This window comes from Barbatula barbatula (assembly GCF_947034865.1).
Source record: "Barbatula barbatula genome assembly, chromosome: 2".
NCBI classification, from domain to species: domain Eukaryota; kingdom Metazoa; phylum Chordata; class Actinopteri; order Cypriniformes; family Nemacheilidae; genus Barbatula; species Barbatula barbatula.
The window spans coordinates 30,764,375-30,787,312 of NC_136767.1; the positions used below are offsets into that span (position 1 = coordinate 30,764,375).

Genomic DNA, 22,938 nt, shown 5'->3' on the forward strand with positions numbered 1-22,938 from the left:
CGTCGTCTTTATACAACACAGGCTGTGTGGACAAGTGTCTTCTTCATACAACGCGGACAAGCTTCCTCTTTAAACTGCGCGGACACATGTCCTCTCTATACACCACGTGCTATGCAGACATGGGTCCTCTTTATACAAAGCGGGCTGCACGGACACATGTCTTTAAACAACGTGGTCTGTGCGGACATTCGTCCTTTAAATACAGTGTGGACAAGCGTCCTCTTTACAATGCTGGCTGAGCGGACACGCATCCATATGGGGTGTGATAACTGAACCTACTTTTCTAACTAAGCAGCCAATCATGTCGTGGCTGCTGATATAAACGTGCATAAGCGCCTTGTTAACTTGCGCCTGCATAAGGGCGTGAATAACGTACATGTGGATAAGTGGCAGGAAATTATTACTATACTATTCGCTGTAGGCTACTTCCGTTGTGCCCAAAGAAGGTTTTAAATTGGAATGAAGTTTTAAAATATAAACCATATAAGTCCAGGGGTAGGGATTACATGGTGCTGTGTTTACATTTGTCTTTAACATGCGAACTGCAACGTTATCTGGATGTTGTCCACATACACCGTGTAAACTCGCTTCTGATAAGCGCCCGGTTAACGTACGCGTGGATAGGCGCCCGGTTAACTATGGAAAGCCGTTTGGGTCATATTTCGCCATCAACCAGACGCCTGGTGTTCAGATGACGCCTGTTTTTACGCCGTTCAAGACGTACAGACGCCGTAAATTACGGCGTTTGTGCCTTAGAAACGTCGTTAATAACGGCGTTTTAAATGCAATACGAAACGCCGTTCATTTCGCCGTTTGAACTTCCATATTACGCCGTAAATTACGGCGCTTCCGTGTAACAAAGACGCCGTAAAAAGCGGCGTTTTCTATAATATTAAAATCAGCCCAGCCTTTTCTACACAGTCCAGCCCCTCCAATGAACACAAAGACATGTGTAGTAGATTGTCGATCTGAATAACTGTTCCTGTTTTTAACTGTATTGCGAATAATGCTTAGACTTTTATCATGTGATATTTTTCCATTGGGCGCGTTTATCCTCCTTTCGAGCGGCATACTTTTGAGCGAGTGGGTTCATGACACTTTGTGCGTTTATGTTTCTGAAATCCATTGACTTCGAGCTCATCGTTGTCATACGCGGTGGCGTAGTGGACTGCGTGCGCAGCAGCGTAACTTCATTTCTTTTAACGATTGGAGTTCGACTCCGCGGTCCGGCCATATTCTTCATTCCTTTTGAATTGTTCATCGTTTAGTTTGTCTGTTTTTTAAACTGTAGTAAAAATCTGCATAATAATTATGCACAACTGAAGTGTTTGCTACTTTAAGTCACATCTTCCTTTTTTAATAAATACTACGTATAATCATTTTCAGGTCTTGAGTTATTTATTAGTATTGGATTTATGGATTGGAATCGGAAACGTCGGAAACGTGTGCTTGGAAAAATATAACATCCGAAAATTCACTTCCAAATGAAATGTTCTAGGTTTTTTATTGCCATGAGAAGGCATATTAGAAATAAGCCATAGCTTTTTCTTAAAATATTTATTGTGTAGAAATATAAGAATTGCTCAAGAGAAGAATGATCACTTTAAACTGTGTGTCCTGGTTACGTTTCTCGTAAGAAGTCAGCAAGACAACTGACGTCTCTGTACTGCAACATGGGTCATTTCATAAATGACAGAAACAGTTCTGGCATGAAACTCTAGATGGCGCAGTCCTAAACTCTAATCCAATCTTAATAACTTTACTACACTGATAGTAAATCGGTTCCTTCCGTATCATCAGCCAATGAGCTCGCTGCTCTACGTTTAAATCTTGGTAAGTGATTGTTGTAGCAGTGCAGCGCGTTTTGTCACTACACGATCCGTTCCACCTGCACGATCCGTTCACGCATGCGCACAACGACATTGTAGAAACCGCTCATGCGCAAATGATGATTTTGTTTTGCGACGATTTACGACACTGCACGATCTGTTCCACGCTTGCGCAGCTTTGTTTTACTTTATTTATATTTTTTACTGTTAAATAAAATACAATACTCAATTTACTTCGCTTCGTTCCACCTGGTCCCATTTCACTATGCGTTCTGTCAAGTCAGTTTGAAATACTGTAATGTTTCCCCTGACTTTATAATTTACATGAAGAAAGAACTACAGTCTAGTTAGACATGCGTGTTATGTTCCTTATTGGCTTCTGTAAACGACATTGAAGGGATTATTTTACTAATTTAGATTAAATGGATAGATATATTAGCCTATATATAGGCCCATACTAATAAGTTACTACATAAAGTCAACTAGTATTATCAGATTTTAATTTAAAAAACGACACAAACTGTCTTTGACAATACTACTGACCTTAGATCGAAACACGGTAAGGTTAATAGACATGATACAGCAATGAATCGCAAAATGGAGTCTGGATGAAACTGAAGATTTGCAGTCGATAAAAATACTTTATTCCACATGAAACCAAAATCATCTATGTTCATGTAACAACTCTATTATTTTGGATTGGCAACCACATAAACACATCGTAATCATGGTAACGTAAGCGACATTTCAAAACGTAAAAAAAGAATATGCCGCCAGTTGTGCCACCTGCCGCCAAACGTTTCATCGCCTGCGTCACGGTACAAATAGTGTAGGAAAACCATGACGTTTTCTAATACGTAATTACGCGCATGTGTGAACGGATCGTGCAGGTGGAACGGATCGTGTACTGACACGTTTCACACACAGCAAGTCTCTGTACTTATATGCACACAGCAGTGTTTTGTGACCTTATTGGCAGTAGCAAGTCTCTGCACTCGCTCCTCGTCCGCAGCCTAGTAGATCTGTTCCGTCAAGACCAAATACATTTATATGATGTTTGATCTTTACTTCTTGGTCATACTACTGCCTTACTTATAAATATACATCATCATATGGTGTCCTGGTGGTGGGCATCCCCTTGTGTGGTGACCAGCTGGATCACATGGCTCAGGGGCTATAACATGATGACTCGAGACCTGTTAGACGGATTCAATGCTGTCGTAAGTCCCCTTTATAATCGATTGACAGGACTGTTGCTTCCAGTCTTAATATGTTCTAACTGTTGGACTTCACATGTTATGTGTAAAGTCAAGTATTTGCTGGCATATTACAACATGTCTGCAGGTGATTTTAAGATTTAGGTTTTTGGAGCTTGATAACGTGTCAATATGGTAAAATAATTTCTCAAAATGTCTTTTTTGTTATCTAAATGAAATCATACAGCTCTAGAATGTCATGGCGGTGAGTGTAGGTATAAATTGTCATTTGGAGTGACCTGTTCCTTTAACCAAAGACCGGTGATGTTAGTCACAACGCTTCTACATCTTATAAATGTACAACCCAACATCCTCTCTTAAAGATTTAAAGCCCTACGTTTACCCTTCATCTCACACACCTGCTCTCTCTCTCTAACCAGGTTTCCATTACAGATTTGCGCAAAATATAAGCGATGTTTTCTCAATGTCAGTTTGAAACAATATCTGGGAATGACTTCGTTTCCTTTTAATGGATGTTATGCGATTGAAGTGTATTTTGATTCTCACGATAAGTCATTCTGGCCGTACTTCTTCTTCGTACGTTTTATGGCAGGTTGCAAACCAGCTTTAGTGCATAGAGCCACCTACTGTGATGAAAGAGTGAAGAGAAATGTCTATATTTCCTATAAATGACCTCACTGTTCCTAATAAACCTCCACACTGCAGTCATTAGTTTTGCTGCATTTGTGCCATCATATGAGATATTATTTCATGTGAAATCTGTTCTTTCCAAATGTTCTGCCAAAACATACCGTGAATGGTCATGTGACACTTTTATACACGTGACTTGTAAATACGACAAAACTTGTTTCCATTGCAGTTTTGCGAAATATATCATGTGACGTGACAATGCTTTTGCGATACATGGAAGCTTTTGCTAAATTTATGTTTTATATTTCAATTTGCGTATATTGAAGGGTAATGGAAACCTGTCGCGCTCTCTCTGTCTCGCGCTCTCTCTCTCTGTGTCTCACTCTGTGTCTCGCTCTGTCTCGCTCTGTCTCTCTCTCGCTCTGTGTCTCTCTCTGTCTCGCGCTCTCTCTCTCTGTGTCTCACTCTGTGTCTCGCTCTGTCTCTCTCTCGCTCTGTGTCTCTCTCTGTCTCTCTCTCTCTCTCTCTGTGTCTCACTCTCTGTCTCGCTCTGTCTCTCTCTCGCTCTGTGTCTCTCTCTGTCTCGCTCTGTCTCTCTCTCTCTGTGTCTCACTCTCTGTCTCGCTCTGTCTCTCTCTCGCTCTGTGTCTCTCTCTGTCTCGCGCTCTCTCTCTCTCTGTGTCTCACTCTGTGTCTCGCTCTGTCTCTCTCTCTCTGTCTCGCTCTGTCTCTCTCTCTCCGTCTCGCGCTCTGTCTCTCTCTCTCCGTCTCATGCTCTGTCTCTCTCTCTCCCTCTCGCGCTCTGTCTCTCTCTCTCCCTCTCGCGCTCTGTCTCTCTCTCTCTGTCTCGCTCTGTCTCTCGCGCTCTGTCTCTCTCTGTCTCGCGCTCTGTCTCTCTCTCTCCCTCTCGCGCTCTGTCTCTCTCTCTCTGTCTCGCTCTGTCTCTCGCGCTCTGTCTCTCTCTGTCTCGCGCTCTGTCTCTCTCTCTCCCTCTCGCGCTCTGTCTCTCGCGCTCTGTCTCTCGCGCTCTGTCTCTCTCTGTCTCGCTCTGTCTCCCTCTCTCTGTCTCGCTCTGTCTCTCTCTCTGTCTCGCGCTCTGTCTCTCTCTCTCTGTCTCGCGCTCTGTCTCTCTCTGTCTCGCGCTCTGTCTCTCTGTCTCGCTCTGTCTCTCTCTCTCTGTCTCGCGCTCTGTCTCTCTCTCTCTCTCTCTCTCTGTGTCTCTCTCTCTCTCTCTCTCTCTCTCTGTGTCTCGCTCTGTCTCTCTCTCTCTGTCTCTCTGTCTCGCGCTCTGTCTCTCTCTCTCTGTCTCGCACTCTCTCTCTCTCTCTCTCTCTCTCTCTGTGTCTCGCTCTGTCTCTCTCAAGATTCAAGATTCAAAAAAGCTTTATTGGCATGATAAAAAAGTGTTTTACATTGCCAAAGCAGGAACATTAAATATAAACATTCTGTATAAAATAATATAAGAGTATCCTTTATAAGAAACAATATGTACACATCAATACAGACATAAAAGTGCGAAGTATTGACAAAAGTTCTGAAAGTGACACGATCCTGTCATAAGTGTCAGTGTTGTGTGTCAGTGTTGTGTGTCAGTGTTGTGTCTGTGTGGTGTGTCTGTGTGTCTGTGTTGTGTGTCTGTGTTGTGTGTCTGTGTGGTGTGTCTGTGTGGTGTGTCTGTGTGGTGTGTCTGTGTGGTGTGTCTGTGTTGTGTGTCTGTGTTGTGTGTCTGTGTGGTGTGTCTGTGTGGTGTGTCTGTGTGGTGTGTCTGTGTGGTGTGTCTGTGTTGTGTGTCTGTGTTGTGTGTCTGTGTGGTGTGTCTGTGTGGTGTGTCTGTGTGGTGTGTCTGTGTGGTGTGTCTGTGTGGTCTTGACGTATCTCGCCGTCAGGTTTGAGCTGATGGGCTTTTCTCCCAGTATGTATGAGATCTTGTCCTGTTATTGAAACTGGTTGAAGTCTTTGTGGAAGTTTGTGAACTGGGGGAAGAATGTTTCTCTGATGTCCGTATAGTTTGGACACGAGGTTAAGAAGTGCAGCTCTGTTTCCACTTGTCTCTGTGTGCAGTGTGGACACAGTCGCTCTTCTCTTGGAGTCCATGTCTGTCTGTGTCAGCCCGTCTCAACAGTGAGCTTGTGTTCACTGAGTCTGTACATGGTCAACACTTTTCTTAGTTTAGGGTCTGATACGCTTTTGAGGTATTCTGCCGCTTTATATTCTCTGTTTAATGACCGATAGCATTCACGTTTACTTTGTACTTTTTACTTTGTGATACCTCGTGGACACAGACAGGGGTGACAGACCTGAAACATATGTCAGAACGCATTAAGAAACATGAACGGGCAAGAGTGCATATGGACAACTCTGTGAAGCTAGCCATGCTAGGCCGAATTAGTATAGCCACACAGCTAGATGAGGGACACCGCATTGCCATAAGAAGGCACAACGAGGAGGTGGACAGGAATCGGCATATTTTGTCAAAGATCATTGATGCCGTGAAATTTTGTGGTGCCTTTGAACTTGCTTTGCGTGGTCACGTTGAGAGTGACGCATCAGAAAACCCTGGCATTTTCCTGGGTCTAATTGATCTTATGGCCTCAATCGACTGTGAGTTGGAGGTGCACCTGGAGAACGCCACTGTTTTTAAAGGCACTTCGAAGACCGTGCAAAATGAACTGTTAGACTGCGCATGTTGTCAGTTCTCAGAGACCGCATTCTGGAAGAGGTGAAACAGTCGGACTATATTGCCATTCAGGCAGACGAGACAACCGACATCTGCACTCATTGTCAGCTTGTGCTTGTGCTACGGTACATAGATGGCCACAACAACATTCAACAACGTTTTTTTTGAGTTTATCGCGCTTCCAAATGCGACCGCTGATACGATTGCCACTGCATTATTGGAAAGGCTGAGCACCATCCTTCCTGCGGGACAAGAGAGAAAATTAATTGCCCAGGCCTATGATGGTGCCGCAGTGATGAGGGGTGCTACAGGTGGAGTGCAGCGTATAGTGCAAGACGTCTACGGGAGTGCATACTACGTTCACTGTTATGCGCATCAGTTGAACCTCATTATGCAGCAGGCAACATCCCAAAGATCGGGCAGTTTTTTTCAGACATTGGGGGGTTTTCTACATTTTTTTCCAAGTCATTCAAACGAACGGCAGTGCTGGATGAAGTGGTGGCACACAGACTTCCAGGTGCTTCAACAACGCGATGGAACTTCCACAGTCGTGCTGTTAACACAGTTTACGAGCACAAAGATGAACTGGTTAAGTGCTTCCAAACCATTCGAGACAGAGGAGACTTTGATGGCATATCGAAGAGAGAAGCCGGGGGTTGTATGAGAATGTTGGAAGATGAGGTTTTCTGTTTCATCCTGGCGTTATTCCACAAAATCATGCCACATGTAGACATGCTGTTTAACCATCTGCAGAAGAGGAACATAGACTCTGTCTTCATCGCAGGGATCACCCAGAGGTTCACTCACAGCATACAGGTGATCAGGTAGGCTATGATTTTGCATATTGGCTAAAAACATGCTTATGCAGCCTAAACAATAAAAACATAAATCCACATGGCTTAGCACAACAGAACCTATCATAAATATTACAATTTCGCCACCATGTTAGACTAGTGAATTTATTTGTGATGAATCTAGATAACATTGACTAGGCCCAACACAGCAATAGCACATATTTTAATACAGATTTATTAAAATTATGTTTATATCTCCAGCAAGTTGGTTTCTGATACAGTAATTTCAGGGTGGACAGTGACTTGTGAAACTTATTTTGGATCAGGGACTCCGTTCCTTCTCTAGTTGAGGATGAGGAGTATAGGGGACCCGTACAGGAACCACCCCCGAAGAGAAGGAGGGCAATGGGAGAAGAAACGCAACAGCATCTGGCAATAGAGGTAAGCAGTAATAGAAATTCTGTTTCTGTATTCTATAGCCTATATGTATTTGTGTTTGTTTGCACATTTTTGTATTCTGAATTGTCATTATTAGACAAATCTATCTACTTTTTTTCACATTTGTGATTTTATTAATTAGTGCTATATGGTGTGTATGTGTGAGTGAGCGAGAGAGAGAGTGATAGAGACCGCCAATAAAGTGAGCGAGTGAGTGAGTGATAGAGACCGCCAATAGAGCGAGCGAGCGAGCGAGTGAGTGAGAGCTAGTGTCTGTATTGTAATTAATAAAACTTACTTGCTCATAACAAAATTGTAACTCCTATGAATATGCTGATTTTATTGTATTGTTGAACTGAGAAATGTGAAAACTTAATGTTTTCTGTGCTTACTCTTCTACAATTATGTATAATTTCATAGGTGTGTGATACCATTATGAGCCATGCCAAGGAGAGGTTTTCTTTCACCAATCATCTCATCAGTGCCACTCTGTTGCAAGGAGACTTGTTCCCACAACACAGCAGAAAGTTCCCAGATTCAGCACTAGGAACCACGGTGGAAGCCTATCCCATGTTGGACAAAGCCAGACTTAAAACAGAACTGTCCCTTATCTATGAAAATGAGGACTTCCAGGGTTGCAGTGGTGCACTGGCTCTCTTTCAGGTTGTAATGGAAAATAACCTTCAAGACACATTCTCTGAAACTGTAAGTCTTCTCAAGATCCTCATCACCACACCAATGACAACAGCAGAATCAGAGAGGTGCTTCTCTACTTTAAAGAGGATCAAAACGTTCCTTAGGAACACTATGGCACAAGATCGCCTCAACGCTCTGGCTATACTCTCTATAGAGAAGAAACTCACACGGGACATTCCAGATTTCAACACAAGGGTCATTGAGAGATTTGCCACTCAGAAAGATAGACGAGCAAAGTTCCTGTACAAATAAGAGTTCTCCATCCCCTTCACTCACTCACCCTGTTCAATTAATATTGTCTTTTTAGACCATTGGTATTGACTGGTTTGAGTTCTTTTATTGGTATAGGCAAGGGACATGGACTAAAATGCACCAGAATGCAGGAAATCAAATCTATGAAGTTAAAAAAATTCTGGGGGAGGATCCCCACACACACACACAAACAGCCCCACCTAAAATATTTTTCACCAGCCGCCACTGGTGGATTAGTTTGTAGTGTGTAGGAGGAAATTAAGCCAACAAAAATGTAGACGTACGTGTAGAACTTGCTTCCCGAACTGGCAAAATATAAAAATATGATATTGTTATTAATACATTGAATGATTATATAATTTCATATACTCTCATACATTTATACGCTGTCACACATAAATATCAAGACTAAGAAACGTTCACACACTTGTCTCTGATTTTTTGGGCTTCGTTGGTTCTTGTCAATACTAGTGTTAACATATGGAAACATTTAGTGGTTTGCCCTTTAGTGCTCAAGTCACAGTTTTGGCCATCTTATCTTTTAATTTGACATTATTTGAAGATGAAAATACCTTTGCAGTAGTGTAATGCTATGGAGGAAGGAGAAAGTAAGCGGGATTATAAATCCAAATTTGGTGGTTATGACCTAAATCAGCTTTAAAGCGATCCTGGTTAAGGCCTTTGGTCCTAAAGCGGCTTCTTCAAATGCTCCAGAGCTTGAGGCCGGACCAGTACAACAAATTCTACAACATGATACTTGTCAAATTAAGTATTACAAGAAAAAAATAAGCCTTATTTCCCCAATACAACACTGAGACATTGGGTAAATGTATGTGCTTACTTATAAAATAATGTCACAATGTAAAAATGTATTAAACATCAGCTCTCTTTGAGAGAAATATTGTCTTATTTCTGGTGGAGAGAAAGATGACCACAACCTGTCCTTTTTCTGAGTTTCACCCAGTTTAACTTTAAAAACTGTCCTAGTTACAACACCGCTGCAATCTGGTATGTTGTTGCACACATTTGATACTCTGCTTCCATTCCAATAACTTAACTTCTTTTTGTTTTAACAAGTCAGTCTGTAAATGTACTGAAATGTGCACCGCATATAAATTAATTAGGCTTTAAAATTAAAACATAAAATTGAAATGTAAAACATAAAAGAGAACTTTGGGTTTCTAGGCAGGATCGTGCACAGTGTCGCTGTTTAGACGGAGATAGAGCCCTCCCTGAAGTTGGTTTTCCCAATCAGAACGTTTAACAGAATGGCTTTTCCCTCTCTACTTTCCTTCTGTGCCTTTTTAATGATGTCATCAAGTTGTGACTCATCCTGTCGCCCAACCAGGTAACCCTTGCCCCCATAGCCATCAGCTACGATGTGATAATCTGCAAGCAGAAAACAAGAAAAAAACGAATTCATACTTTTGTATCCAAATACATGTATAGAAGAAAGTCAAATGTCAGTGCTGCTGTATTCCTTGAGTGTACAACTGCTGGACACTATGCAATCCTATAATGTCACAGGTGCTACGGAAGACTCAACAATAAATTACTAAATAACAAAAATGGTAAATAACTGTGACCCAGACTTCTCTTTTAAAGCGATTTTACACGTAGTTGAACTGTACGGTACAACAACATTCAAGTAAATAATTTCCCTGGTTAGTAATATGACATCACAGGTCAAAGAACATACATGCAACAATATCCTTTTTCTGAAAAAACATCTTGATCCACATATTTTTTTGAAGACTCGGGAGGTGTACTGTAAACTTCAAACTCGTGCTAAATCCTACATTTATGACAACATTTTGAAAATATTATTAGAGTAAACCATCTCACCTGTGAAGGCGAGACCACAGGCTACATTGCTCCCGAGCAAAGGCACTTGTTCTCTGGAGATCTGACTCCAGCAGGCATCATTTCCGACCAGAGCGATCACCGGTGTCTGACATGACGTGAAAAAACAGCTCATTTACAATCGTTCTGGCTTATATACTGCATTTATGCATTATGCACTTACAATATAAGTCTATGGGGACAATCACATAACATGCTTCATCTGCTGTTGATCGCATGTGGAAAGGGTTAAAAATGTTATGATTTTTTAATTCATTTGTAAATAAATCAAATGTAATCCAAAACCCTATTACGCCCTGTCCTGTCTTTTAAATAGATATGTAAACTATTTATATGTGAGGTTTGGCCGTGTTTTCCCCACCTTGTGGCGTGTAAAGGTATCAAATTCAGCTACACTGTATCCAAGGGAACCATCACCGTAAATGATCCAAACCTGTAACACACACATCGCACCACGTGGGAAAAGCTGTTTCAATAACTGGGGCAAATGTCACTACAGTCAGGTCAGCTAGGTCCTCTGGTCAAACAGAGATCAATATCAAAGCATTCAATACAATTTAACTTCTTTACAGTCTTACCTCAGAGTCAGGTCGACAGAGCTTGGCCCCCAGAGCAAAACCTCCTCCAACACCCAGAGTCCCAAAAGCTCCTGGAGTGAATAGCAGAAAACAGAATCATCAATTCCTTCAAAACGGTGCTTTAGATGTTCACAAACAGGTCAAAAAATATCGATAGTCCTGCTAACCTGGGTCTAGCCAGCGCAGCGGGCCCCGCGGCCTCATGATATAAGCAGCACTGCCGACAAAATCTCCCCCGGCGGCCACTATGATGCTGTCCTCATTCAAAAGCTCATCCACCCGGTGCAGAACATTCAGAGGATTCAGATGCATCTCTGTCTTCTCATCTGCTTTGGCTCTGAGATAAACAAATAGGCAGCGAGATGAAACTAAAGGGAGTTATAGGTCATAGGTTTACACATTCAGTCTCCTGAGACAAAGCTGACATGCAAGCAAGAATAGAAAAGGTGGGGAAAGTTCACCTGTTAGTTTTCTCTTTGACGTAATCTCCTTCTTTCAGACTTTGAGGCCATTCCTCTGGGCATCTGTGTCCCTTGAGGGCTTTAGAGAGACGCAGGAGGAAAGAGCCAGCATCGCCTGAAACATTTGGAAAATAAATTGTCAGTGTAGAACCCCTTTTTTAGTAGTGTATATGTACTGTATGTATACACAGGTTATAACTTAAGTTATACAAATATGATGTAGCTGTAATCCGCTGAGCGGCTAAACTGGGAGTGCTGTATTTGTGACGCATCAAAAAGGACATCATACATACAAAAAACAGAAAGCTTTCCAATACTCCAATTATTACTCCACAAACATGTTGCAAAAATAAATTGCTGGTCAACAAAGAGTACACTTACTCCCCATTCACCCCCTCCTGACCCACAACAGGTGAGCAGGTGCCCGATAACCACTTCCTACATATCTCACGACCCCTCCCAAATCATGTGACGCATTTACCATTTCATGTCCACTACAGATGGATTTTGATTCTAGTTTATTTAGTGCAGAGCTTTTTAAACTTCAAAAGGTCCCAAAAGATATACATATTTTATATACATATAATATACACAATAAAGTACAGTCTCTTTACAAAACATTGATCACAAGATTGTAAGTGTGTAATGTAAATGATGTGCCCAAATGATAAAATACTGTAGTAGAGTATACTATAATATTTACTATAGTAAACTGTAGTAAAATGTCAAGATACTCCGGTATAGGGTGTTCAATTAAGTATAGGCCTATTACTGTCATGGTTCTCGGGTGGTGAGACACGGAGAGAGGACCCAGGTGCAGACAGCGGTTAAGGGGTTTAACATATATTTAATAAATAATAAAACAAAGACCCACGTGGGGGTAACATAACAAAACATGGGAATATAATGACAAGACAGAACAGGACTAAAACTAACTGCACATAAACAAGACTTGAATAAACTGTTGACATAAACTACAAATAACTAAACTAACACAACAGGAACTCACCACACAAACCACAATGAACCAGCACAAGACAGAAGACACAAGGGCATTAAATAAGGGAGCAAATCAGGAGGGAAACAGGTGAAAGGCATTAATCAATAATGAGGGTAACGAGAGGATGGGAACAAAGACGAGACCGGAGAGAGATTATGGAAGGCCATAAGAACAATAATTATCTCTCTCCACATTTAACATGAGGTTCTGTCATGATCCTGCCACTACACTAAGAAAACATGACATGATGCAGCAGAATCATGACAATTACAGTTAATGAATTAAAACTAGTTAGATACTATAGTTAATACTATAGTACAGAGAATTTTATTTTCATTAATGTATTATACATTATGTATTCAGGAAAGAAATTAAACTGCACTTCTTCACCTTGAATGGCCACTGTTGGTTTCCAGAACATGTCCGAGTTCTTCAATAGCTGACTTCTGTCTCTGTTAACTGCAATGATTTTACTCCGTCGGTTCAGCACCCTTCCATAACCCAATCTGAAGTCACACACTGTGCCTACAAACCAAAACAAATCATGTATTGACATCTAGAAAAAGAATAGCTTAGTTTTCTAAGCATTCCGAACAGTATAAAACCATAGAAAATAAAAAGACACTAGATGGCGCTGTTACTCACCTGCCAGCAGCACAAGATCAGCATCTTTCAAGGCATCTCTCCTGTTCTGTCTGATGTGCAGTAGACTGTTCTTTCCCAGCATGCCCCGAGACATCCCACCCAGGAAGCAAGGAATGCCTAAAGACTCTAGGGCCTTTCTGTAAGACACACATCCAAAAAGAGAGTTCAAACTTCAACCATGAGTTACATGTCCGGGTGCTATAAATCAATAATTGTTGCCGTTTTTGGCTCATGCTTACACAACTAAAGCATTATTCTATATGATCAATTTATTCAATACATACAGTAACTGTGTTGGTTGCATATGGAGCATAAAAACCCTTTGGACCTAAAGCAGTGGTTCTCGAACTGGGGGCCCCAAGATTGATCCAGGGGGACACGGAATTTGTATCATACTTTTCACGCAATCAAACACTAGAAAAATAACCAAAATTATTTATGTTTCAGCATTGTATAACTGAATATGTTTTTGGTTTCTTAAAATTCTAGTTTAGGATTATGCGACTTTATTTTGGGGAGGGTCGAAAATGCACTGTACAACAAGGAAAACGTTTGAGAACTACGGACCTAAAGGGATAGTTCACACCAAGATTTAAACTCTTTTTCTGTAAGAAAAATAAATATTTGTTCTGCAGAATACAAAAGAAGATATTTGTTGGTAGCCAAACAACACCGCCCCATTGACTTGGCCCCAAAATGATTTCTCAACATATTTTCTTTTCCACATAAAAATGAACCAGAAGTTTTGAACCACATGAGAATATAATTTTTTGAGAAAATTTTTTTTGAGTGTTATTTTATACTTCTAATGCCCTTTATTGCAAAGAAAAATAAATAGTAAGCAGGTCTAAAGTAGCAGAACGGGTTTTTTCACGATATGATTTAAAAAAATGTAAAGGTGTCAACCAGTATATGTCAATATTAAATGTTTAATGTTTACTGTTTAATGAAGGAGGGGTGTCTTTAAATATCTAGACTGGCACCACAAAGACAATAGGTTTAATATCCAGAAGGGGATTGATGAACTACTCCATGAACGAGTATGACACAAACTGGGTAAAGACAGAATGGCTAAATGACCTGACATCATCTGCAGGTGTAGGCGGCAAGGTTGCTTGGCTGCCCAACAGTATGACGGGTTTCTTGGCTCGGCTCACCAGTTCCACACATCTTTGAATCTGGAAATGAATGAAACAACTTGAATACCGAGTCATGTAAATAAGATCTAATCTGCCATGTCTGAAGTAAAAGTCACAGCTTTCTAGATCGTTTCATTCTGCCCTGTTATGGTTCATGTTAAAGATGATGAGAATCAAATGAGATCTAATGTGACGCAACCATAAAAGCAATTAATAATACATCTCAAATGGCCATTAAACGATTGACAGGTCTCACCTCATCCTCTGTGGCCTGCGGGATGTGAACGGGAAGTGGGGAGGGATCACGGTTTTCCCAAGCTCCAGCAAATAAGTTAGATAAGTGATTTTTAAGATACCTGGCGGATAACAAACAAAAACACTTTCAACGTAAAAGTGATTGCCTTTCCTTTAATAATGAAATAAAGCGTAAGAAAATTGGAGGAAATAAAAAGTGAGAAATGTTTTACCATGCAGTGATTTTGCCCATAAGACCTTTGGGAGTGTTTTTAGGGGCAAACTCTTTTTCCACCACATGGAAAGGGTACAGCGTGTCTATGGGAAGCTCGATAAACACTGGGCCTGTGAAATTGTTATACACATCAAACTGTACTTATGCACACAGAGTCAGGTCATGTACTCTCTAAAAAGTGTGATTCACTATATCTTAACTTAAAAGTGACATGTTTCAATCACTCACAAAAATGATAAATGATTAAATGAAAAAATGGTCATTCGCAGCATTACCTGGTGTGCCAGACTGTGCCACGGCCAATGCTTTTCTCACAGTAGGAACGATTTCTCTCACTGTTCTCACTGAAGCACAGAACTTACAGAGGGGTTTAAAGAGAGACATCTGGTCAAAATCCTGCAGGGCTCCTCTACCCTAAAAAACACAAAAATCGAATGTCAAGAGGAAGAGTGGTGGGTTATTCTTGTACAAATTGTAGATTTTCATATTTATAACAGATCACAAAACCATCACATATGACACACACTTAAAATATTACTGTTCGCTGTATTAACATAAACAATTAATGTCTTAAGCTAGGATCTCTTCTACGTTACACACACGACTCAACAGAATGTTCATATCAAATGTATTTTACAGTAAGATATACTATGTCTGCAACTTTTCAGCACCAATGAGAATTTATGGGATCAGATTGACAACACATTCTTAGGAGGACAATACTCACATATTTATATCCACATCCTAATTTTATTTAAAAAAAGGAGTTTTATGTTCTTGCCATAAAGATCATCAGAAGTTAGAATAGCTTCACAGATGTTTTATACATGGGTCGACATAAATTGATAAAGTGATTTTGTGTCCATAGAAAGCACATTAAATATAAGTAAAATGTCTTTTTACTTACAACGTAAAGTTTCTTGGACAATAAAGTCACAATTTGGTTGAAATACTGTTACATTGTCATTCAGCGTAACACAATATGTACAAATTCAGAATTTTACTTAATTAAAATATATAAAATAATTAGGGGAGCATTTACATTTTATTGTGCTTTAAATATGTAAAAAAGATTATTGACCATTGGCCGAATTTTTTTTTTTTACAAATCATTAGCATTTAGTGTGAAAGTAACTATTCTCTTTTTATATGTGATAAATAGATTTTCGTGATAAATAGACTTATTTATTTTATGCTTAAACCCTTTTTCGTCAAAAATAAAAATTATTTTAGCAGTGCGGAATTTCATTTGAATATAATGATGATGATATAATGACATTCTTGTTCAGAGCAAGTCGAAACATTGAATGTCACAAGTATTCCGACAAATATAAAGTAACGACTTTATAATACAAGAATAAGTGTTCACAACATCATAATGCTAGCTAACAGTTTACTTTTAATAGCTTATTGTTTGGCATCATACGTCTTCCAGAAGGAAATATTATGCGCAAACAATGGTGTCAGAGACTCCTCTATATTAAATTATGAGCGAAAGAATCCCTCCACAATAATTGATCATTAATGTCACTCAACACATCGTGTTAATATATACATGAGAATGCGATGTGCTTGTTACACTGAAAGGTTTGATAGATAAGTATACTGTAAGCTCTTGACCGGGCAAGTAGAAACAAAGCATGTCATTTTATTCTTAAGAAAAAATGAAGCAAACATTGAAGTTTCTTCTTTAGCTCCGTTCCTTAAGCTTCATCCCTGTACACCTGTTCTTCTGTTCATACTGAAATGAGATCATTTGCTTTGTTATTTTCTTTCTAGTGCGTTTCTTCTCTTCAACATGCTTCGTAAGATCCCGGGTAGAGCGGTTCAATAATAATATAAAAGTAATTGCTGACTTATTTGCTCTCTGTGTGTACACTTGTACTGGGCGGGAGGAACCAGGAGAGTTAAGATAAGCCTTGAGGTGAGGTGATGAATACACATCCAGTTTACTGTGTCAGAGATACATGGAGATAAAACCCTGTAATTTCATCACTACCACAATCTCATGAGTGCAGAGAAAGCATGTTAAGCATTCTTATACACACAGTTGTTGACAGACTCAATATTAAACTCACAACTTGCGCATGAAATGTTATATTCAAGTTTTAGAATTAAATTCATAAAATGATTTCTACTTTCAGAGCCTCACTGTTGCGGTCAGGGGGTTACCTCTGTGACGGACAGTTACCTGATATAATCTCACACCAATAGCGATATGAGGAACAGATAAGGCAGAGGTGTTCCAGCACGCCAGGCTGAGCAGAGAGTATGTAAAGTGCACCTTGAAGTAACTTTCTGACCTGCAGTAGAGTAGCAGCTGCACCACCGATGAGAAGCAGAGGAGATTCGGCCATCTGAGCGTTCTTCACCGCAGTGACAGTGTTGGTCAGTCCAGGTCCGGCCGTGACTGCAGCCACACCCACTGTGCCTACAGGGGCAAAACACTAGATTATCACCATCTAACATCCTCATGCAACACGAAGGACCCTCTTGCTTTCTTAGATTTGTTCTTACCGGAAAGTCTCGCCACGGCATCGGCTGCAAACACAGCTGTGGCCTTGTGCCGCGTGTCGACGATGCGGATGCCCAGTTTCTCACAGGCCACCAGGATGGGCGAGATGTGTCCTCCCACCAACGTAAAGACGAATTTGACCCCGTGAGCCCGCAGGACCTCCGCCACGCTCTCTCCTCCATGCCGGGGACTCTTACTTTCTGTCTGGGTGTCACAGACGTTGACAGTTAGAATAACATTCCCTGGTGTATAATGCAACAATCTTTGTCACTGCGAGGGGAGGAGAATACGCCTCAAGAGAATAGAATAATAGACACATTGTCGGATTGTGGGAGTGGTGTTTCCCTGTCCTGATTTATGGATATCTGCCAAAACAGGTGTTCTGCACGAACGTGTTTACATGCAATGTTGCAGTAAAAACTTGCATTTTTGGCAATACAACAAGAATGCTTAAGTGTCAAATAGGCGCATGAGATCAAAGACAGCAAGGCTTGTGATGCAGTGAGCTGCGCGTGCACACCTGTCTGCCATCCCCTGGGATCCAACCCACAACCTTGCGATGTTAACACAATATCTTCCTCTTACCACTGAGATACAGGAAAGCTAGATGCAACGAGACCAGTTTACCGGTTTAGTCACGTGACATTGGACATATACCCTAACATTAGAAAACCAAATGCCAAGTGCTGCTGTGAATAGAGATTTCCCTCTTCTCCCTAACTTTTGTCTGTCTATCACCATCTATGTTAGAAACTAAATGTATAACCGGCTGACACGAGAGAGCGTGAATGGCTGAGGTACAGACTCAGGTTTACCGGGAATGTCTTTGCTTCTCTCATGATAGATCCGACTATATGCTTGCAGATCTTATAGATCCAAACTCCAGTTTGGCTAGTTCTCTCTTCGTCAGGAAATGACTAAATCAGAAAATATGAATACTGTGAACGAACCACCAGGTAGATACAGAGATGAAGGGAAGAACAGCAGGCAGGAGATGATGTGATGTTGAATAAAATGAAAATGATTTATTAAATAATCTCAGTTGTGCTCAGTCTCTGACTGCACAAAGATTCAATAGTTATTATTATATGAACCTAATGTATGTATGTTTCTACTCAGACCTGTCACTCACCTGAGCCAGAAGAGGAACCTCACACCATGGAAGCACATTCAGTTCCTAGACCATCACTACTGGCACCAAGTACAGGGGCAGCTACACCTCACTGAAAGACAAACCTGCTACTTCGTTGTGTGGACCACAAAAGACCACGTCATTATACCCGTAGCCCGAGATGACGCATGGATGTCAAACCTGCAGGTCCTGGAAAACTTCTTTAAAACCAAGATGCTTCCAAAGATGATGTGAGAAAAGTCATTTTATAATAAATATATAGTTTAGAAAGAGTCCCGGTTATTAGAGAGTTGACTCAAATATGATTATCATAAAAATGTATGTAAGGTAATGTTATTTGGGATATAAGATGGTTATTGTTAATAGTTGGTGGGTGGAGTCTCCTGTTTGTGTTGTTGTGTAATCCATTTTGTTAAGATTAAAAAAAACATTTAAAAAAATCTGAATAAAAAAGCTGTTGAATGATAAATACACAATGTTTACTCCCCTGTTGAAAAATGGTGAAAAATAAAAGATGTGAAATCAGAATTCAGCTGTCAATCTCAATATTATAGTGGTTCAGTTGTGCAGTAATATGCTGTAAAGCATTTTCTTATATATTATCATGCAGTTTGATGACCAGTCACAAACCAAATCATAGTTTTTCTCTAAAATATTCATAATAACTTTTAACCTTAAACCTTGATGGAAAATACACATAGTGTTATGCTTTAGCTGGCCACGTGACATGCGTGTGAATTTCAGCGCTCAAGTGTGAACGGATCACATGTGTTTGGTGTTTGTCTTTAGTTCTGTTGTGTTTTAAGAGTTGACTGAGGTTCTGTAAGACTGAACCTCTCTTCACATGTTCTACAACATGACCTTTGACCTCACACACATACACCGGTTTCATGGTGTCTTTACGTAACCTTAGTTTTTATCATCATTAATAATCTTCAGAGAAAGTAAAATAAAGGTCCCCATCACATGCTTTTAACCATGATTTTTCCAATAGTACACAATGCACCAAAAAACATGGTTCATTTCCGTAAGGTTTTAAAACATTTAGTCATTCTCTTTCATAAAAACAGACCAAAAGGTTTCAATGCATCATCGCGCACTACACACATTTCTGCACCACAGAATGAAAATGTCCCTTATGAACGTCACGTACCTCTGAACAACCTCAACAGAGACATACGGAGACAACAGAGCATTAAGGTTCTGAGCTTCCGCTGCTGTAGTAAAACTACATTTATCACAGATGTTTCACAATCTCTGTATCCGTTGCCACTTGGTTGGAGATGCATTTGTGCTTGTGTTCTGTATTTTTATTGTTATGTGATTCACTACTATGGTCCGTCATGACTCTTATATCATCCGTGTGATGGTTTCCAGCGCTATCTAGTGGTGTAGCTCATGATGGGCTGCGGTAACGTGTCTGAATCTGAACGTTTCTAAAAACAAACACAACATATGTGCTCGCTGTAGTGAAATATTCCCTAAAGTGGTACAAATGTTCAACCAATGTGTCATCTACAATACTGTATATTGACTGCGCACGTACGAGGTGTTTATCACTGTAAACACTTAGCAACTCAAACATGCACTGAATTTTTACAGATACTGAAACTATGTCAGAGATGTATAAACATGTAAATAGAGTCTTGACGATATTTCCAAATATATGAATGATCAATATACACTACCCGTCCAAAAAAAGTCTTATGACCACATCACCCCTATTATGAAGGCCCTTCACTGGCTGCCCATCCAACACCGAAGAGTTTTTTAAATCCCTTTATATGTCTATAAGCCCCCAGTTATTTGTCAGAGCCGCTGCATTCCTACATGCCTCAGGAACTTGAATCTCCTTACGGTCCCCCAGTCCAGACTTAAATGCAGAGGAGACCGAGCATCTTCTGTAGCTGGCCCTATGCTTTGGAACACTAGAGGTCAGAGTGACCCCCTCTTTTTTCATTTTCATATCACGTCTAAAAACGTATTTATTCGATCTGGCCCACCATTAAGGATGTTGATTTTCAGTTTTTTTATTGTATTTGCTTTTATTGCTGTTTTTTAGTCTGAGGTCTAGACTGACTTTGGTCAGTCGTGTGCTCTATAAATAAATGAACTGATAGAAATATATGAGTATACTCTTTATGCACATTGAGAATGTTTAAAAACACGTTTAGAAAAACAAAGTTATTGTTAGATTATTGTTAGATTGAAGATTTCATAAAGCTTTGCAGAATGAATGGAGTATATGAGGCACCTCACAGAAACATGCAGCGCAGTGGCAGATATCACGAGGATCAAACTGAACATCTGATGGCATTACACATGTGTTGTGTCATGATTCTGCTGCATCATGTCATGTTTCTCTTGGTTTAGTGGCAGGATCATGACATAACCTCATGTTAAATGTGGAGAGAGACAATTATTGTTCTTATGGCCTTCCATACTCTCTCCGGTCTCGTCATTGTTCCCATCCTCTTGTTACCTCGTTATTGATTATTGCCTACACCTGTTTCCCTCTTGATTTGCTCCCTTATTTAATGCCCTTGTGTCTTCTGTCTTGTGCTGGTTCATTGTGGTTTGTGTGGTGAGTTCACGTGTCTTGTTAGTTTAGTTCAGTCTAGTGTAGTTTTGATGTTCATGTTCATAGTTTATTTTAGTCTTGTTTTGTTATTGTACCCATGTTCTGTTCTTTTACCTCCACGTGGGTCTTTGTTTTATTATTTATTAAATATATGTTAACCCCTTACCCGCTGTCTGCACCTGGGTCCTCTCTCTGTGTCTCACCACTCGAGAATCATGACAGATGGGCTGCTTTACATGTTAAACTAGTGCTGTTAATTCAATCTGTTTATGTAGTTTAGAATATTGATATATTTGTTCAAAACTACCACCTATAATGTCATAAAAATACTTTAAGTAAACAAACAATAAATTCTTCTTCTAAAGCAAATGTTATAATGCGATTATTTCATTGCCTCAGATTGAACTTTATGAAAGGTTTGTACAGCTCTGGTTGAAGTGATCACATTATAAATGTTTCAGAATGCTTGAGATGTGACGTAATCACTTATAAACACAGAGTTCTTGGCCTCCTGCACTTTTTCATCCGTCTCAAACATCTTATCAGATAAATCCTGCTGTTCAGAAGACACATAAGTGAAGTTTGTGAGATCTGTGTTCTGACTGTCCCATATTCCTGTAGTGAGCTGGTGGGAGGACGTTACTGTGACTTTATGAGAAATGAACAGATGATTCAGATCCTCAGTGTCGGTCAGCCGTGTGTTCTGTATCATGGTGCTGTGATGGGCGTCTAAAACCTCAACATCACACCAATGACACTCCTCTATACTGAATGTACGGATCTTTTCACTCGCCTTGAAAAAAACAACAACATGGCAACAGTGACATTGAAGCTTAGAAATAACAAGCATGAGTTACATTAAAATATGTTTATAGTTATGAATTACGTCATAAAGATCTTCATCCAGGTCCAGCGCTTTTATGTGCAGAAATCTGAATTCTTCATGAATTTCTCTCAGTCTGGAAAAGATGAAACATTGAAACGTCAACATGATGAAGAGAAGAAAACAATAGTAAGTGCTGCATTCAATCGCAGGACATGTGATGATATTCAAATGATGTTCTTTAAATATATTAGAAGACTCACTTTTTCTGGCAATAACACAGACAAATGCAACAGCCGACCAACACCAGGAGCGAAACTAAAATCTTAGCTGACAGCAGATAATCTGTTGACAGAAGAATTATCACACAAATATAGACATATTTACACTAAACCAGGAGTCTCATTTATCAACAGTGAGTAGAAAAGGTTTTATATTTTGTCCTACGAATGAAAATTACAATGTGCCTACGTACAAAAAAAACTGTATTTATCAAATTTGCTTGCGTGGTTCTTACGCACACCCGTAATGAATCATTGATGATAAATCCCACATGTTCTTAAAGTCCCAGTGAAATAAAAAATGACAATTTCAATTTTCCACAAAATATTGCAGCTTTTATAGTAAAAGGTTTATCAATGTGGGTCATTCTCTTTTAAAATTCATCATCTTTAGTTAAAATATCATAATGCACTTCCGTCCTGTAGTGACTATTCATCTTAAATGACGTATGTTAGACTGCTTGGGTGGAGCATCCGTTAACTCCTCCCCTTCCACTGTCAATCTGCTGCCATTTCCAAATGCAAAGGCGGTTTTTAAACATCCAATGAAATCGCAGAGAAAGATAAATGACGCAGACACTATTTTTCTTGTTTCTTGTGACAAAAATGTCAACATACGGAAGTAAAATGATCTCAACTTCTGGTTCACGGGGACTTAAAGCACCATGCTCGTTCACGTTCATTTGCATTAGGAAACGGCTCCAATAAAGCTTATATGGTGATGACACCTCCCTTTATAAATCTCCATAACATGTTCTGTGCTCTCACCAAACAGATCAACTCGCTCTTTGAAAACTTTTTTGGCGCAATGCATGGTTTGCTCAGTTTGGTTTTTATTGTTTATTTCATAATATTTCATAATAATTCTCCAAAAAATAAAATGGTCGGAAAAGAAATCAAATAAGCAGTTATTTTGGT

At 39.9% G+C, this 22,938-nt stretch overlaps 1 protein-coding gene across 1 annotated transcript; it reads right to left on the minus strand.

The window, feature by feature from the left end:
* Window positions 1-8,594: 8,594 nt before the first annotated feature.
* Window positions 8,595-22,834, minus strand: LOC306903272 (2-hydroxyacyl-CoA lyase 2-like; the record flags this gene model as incomplete). Its single annotated transcript, XM_079472319.1, has 18 exons — window positions 8,595-9,922; window positions 10,379-10,484; window positions 10,758-10,829; window positions 10,975-11,045; window positions 11,142-11,311; window positions 11,436-11,550; window positions 12,826-12,960; window positions 13,081-13,217; window positions 14,161-14,258; window positions 14,476-14,575; window positions 14,687-14,798; window positions 14,964-15,102; window positions 16,992-17,119; window positions 17,206-17,407; window positions 21,413-21,709; window positions 21,803-21,875; window positions 22,003-22,084; window positions 22,789-22,834. The coding sequence occupies 18 exons, from the start codon at window positions 22,832-22,834 to the stop codon at window positions 9,744-9,746; spliced, it is 2,262 nt and encodes a 753-aa protein (XP_079328445.1). The 3' UTR covers window positions 8,595-9,743.
* Window positions 22,835-22,938: the final 104 nt, after the last annotated feature.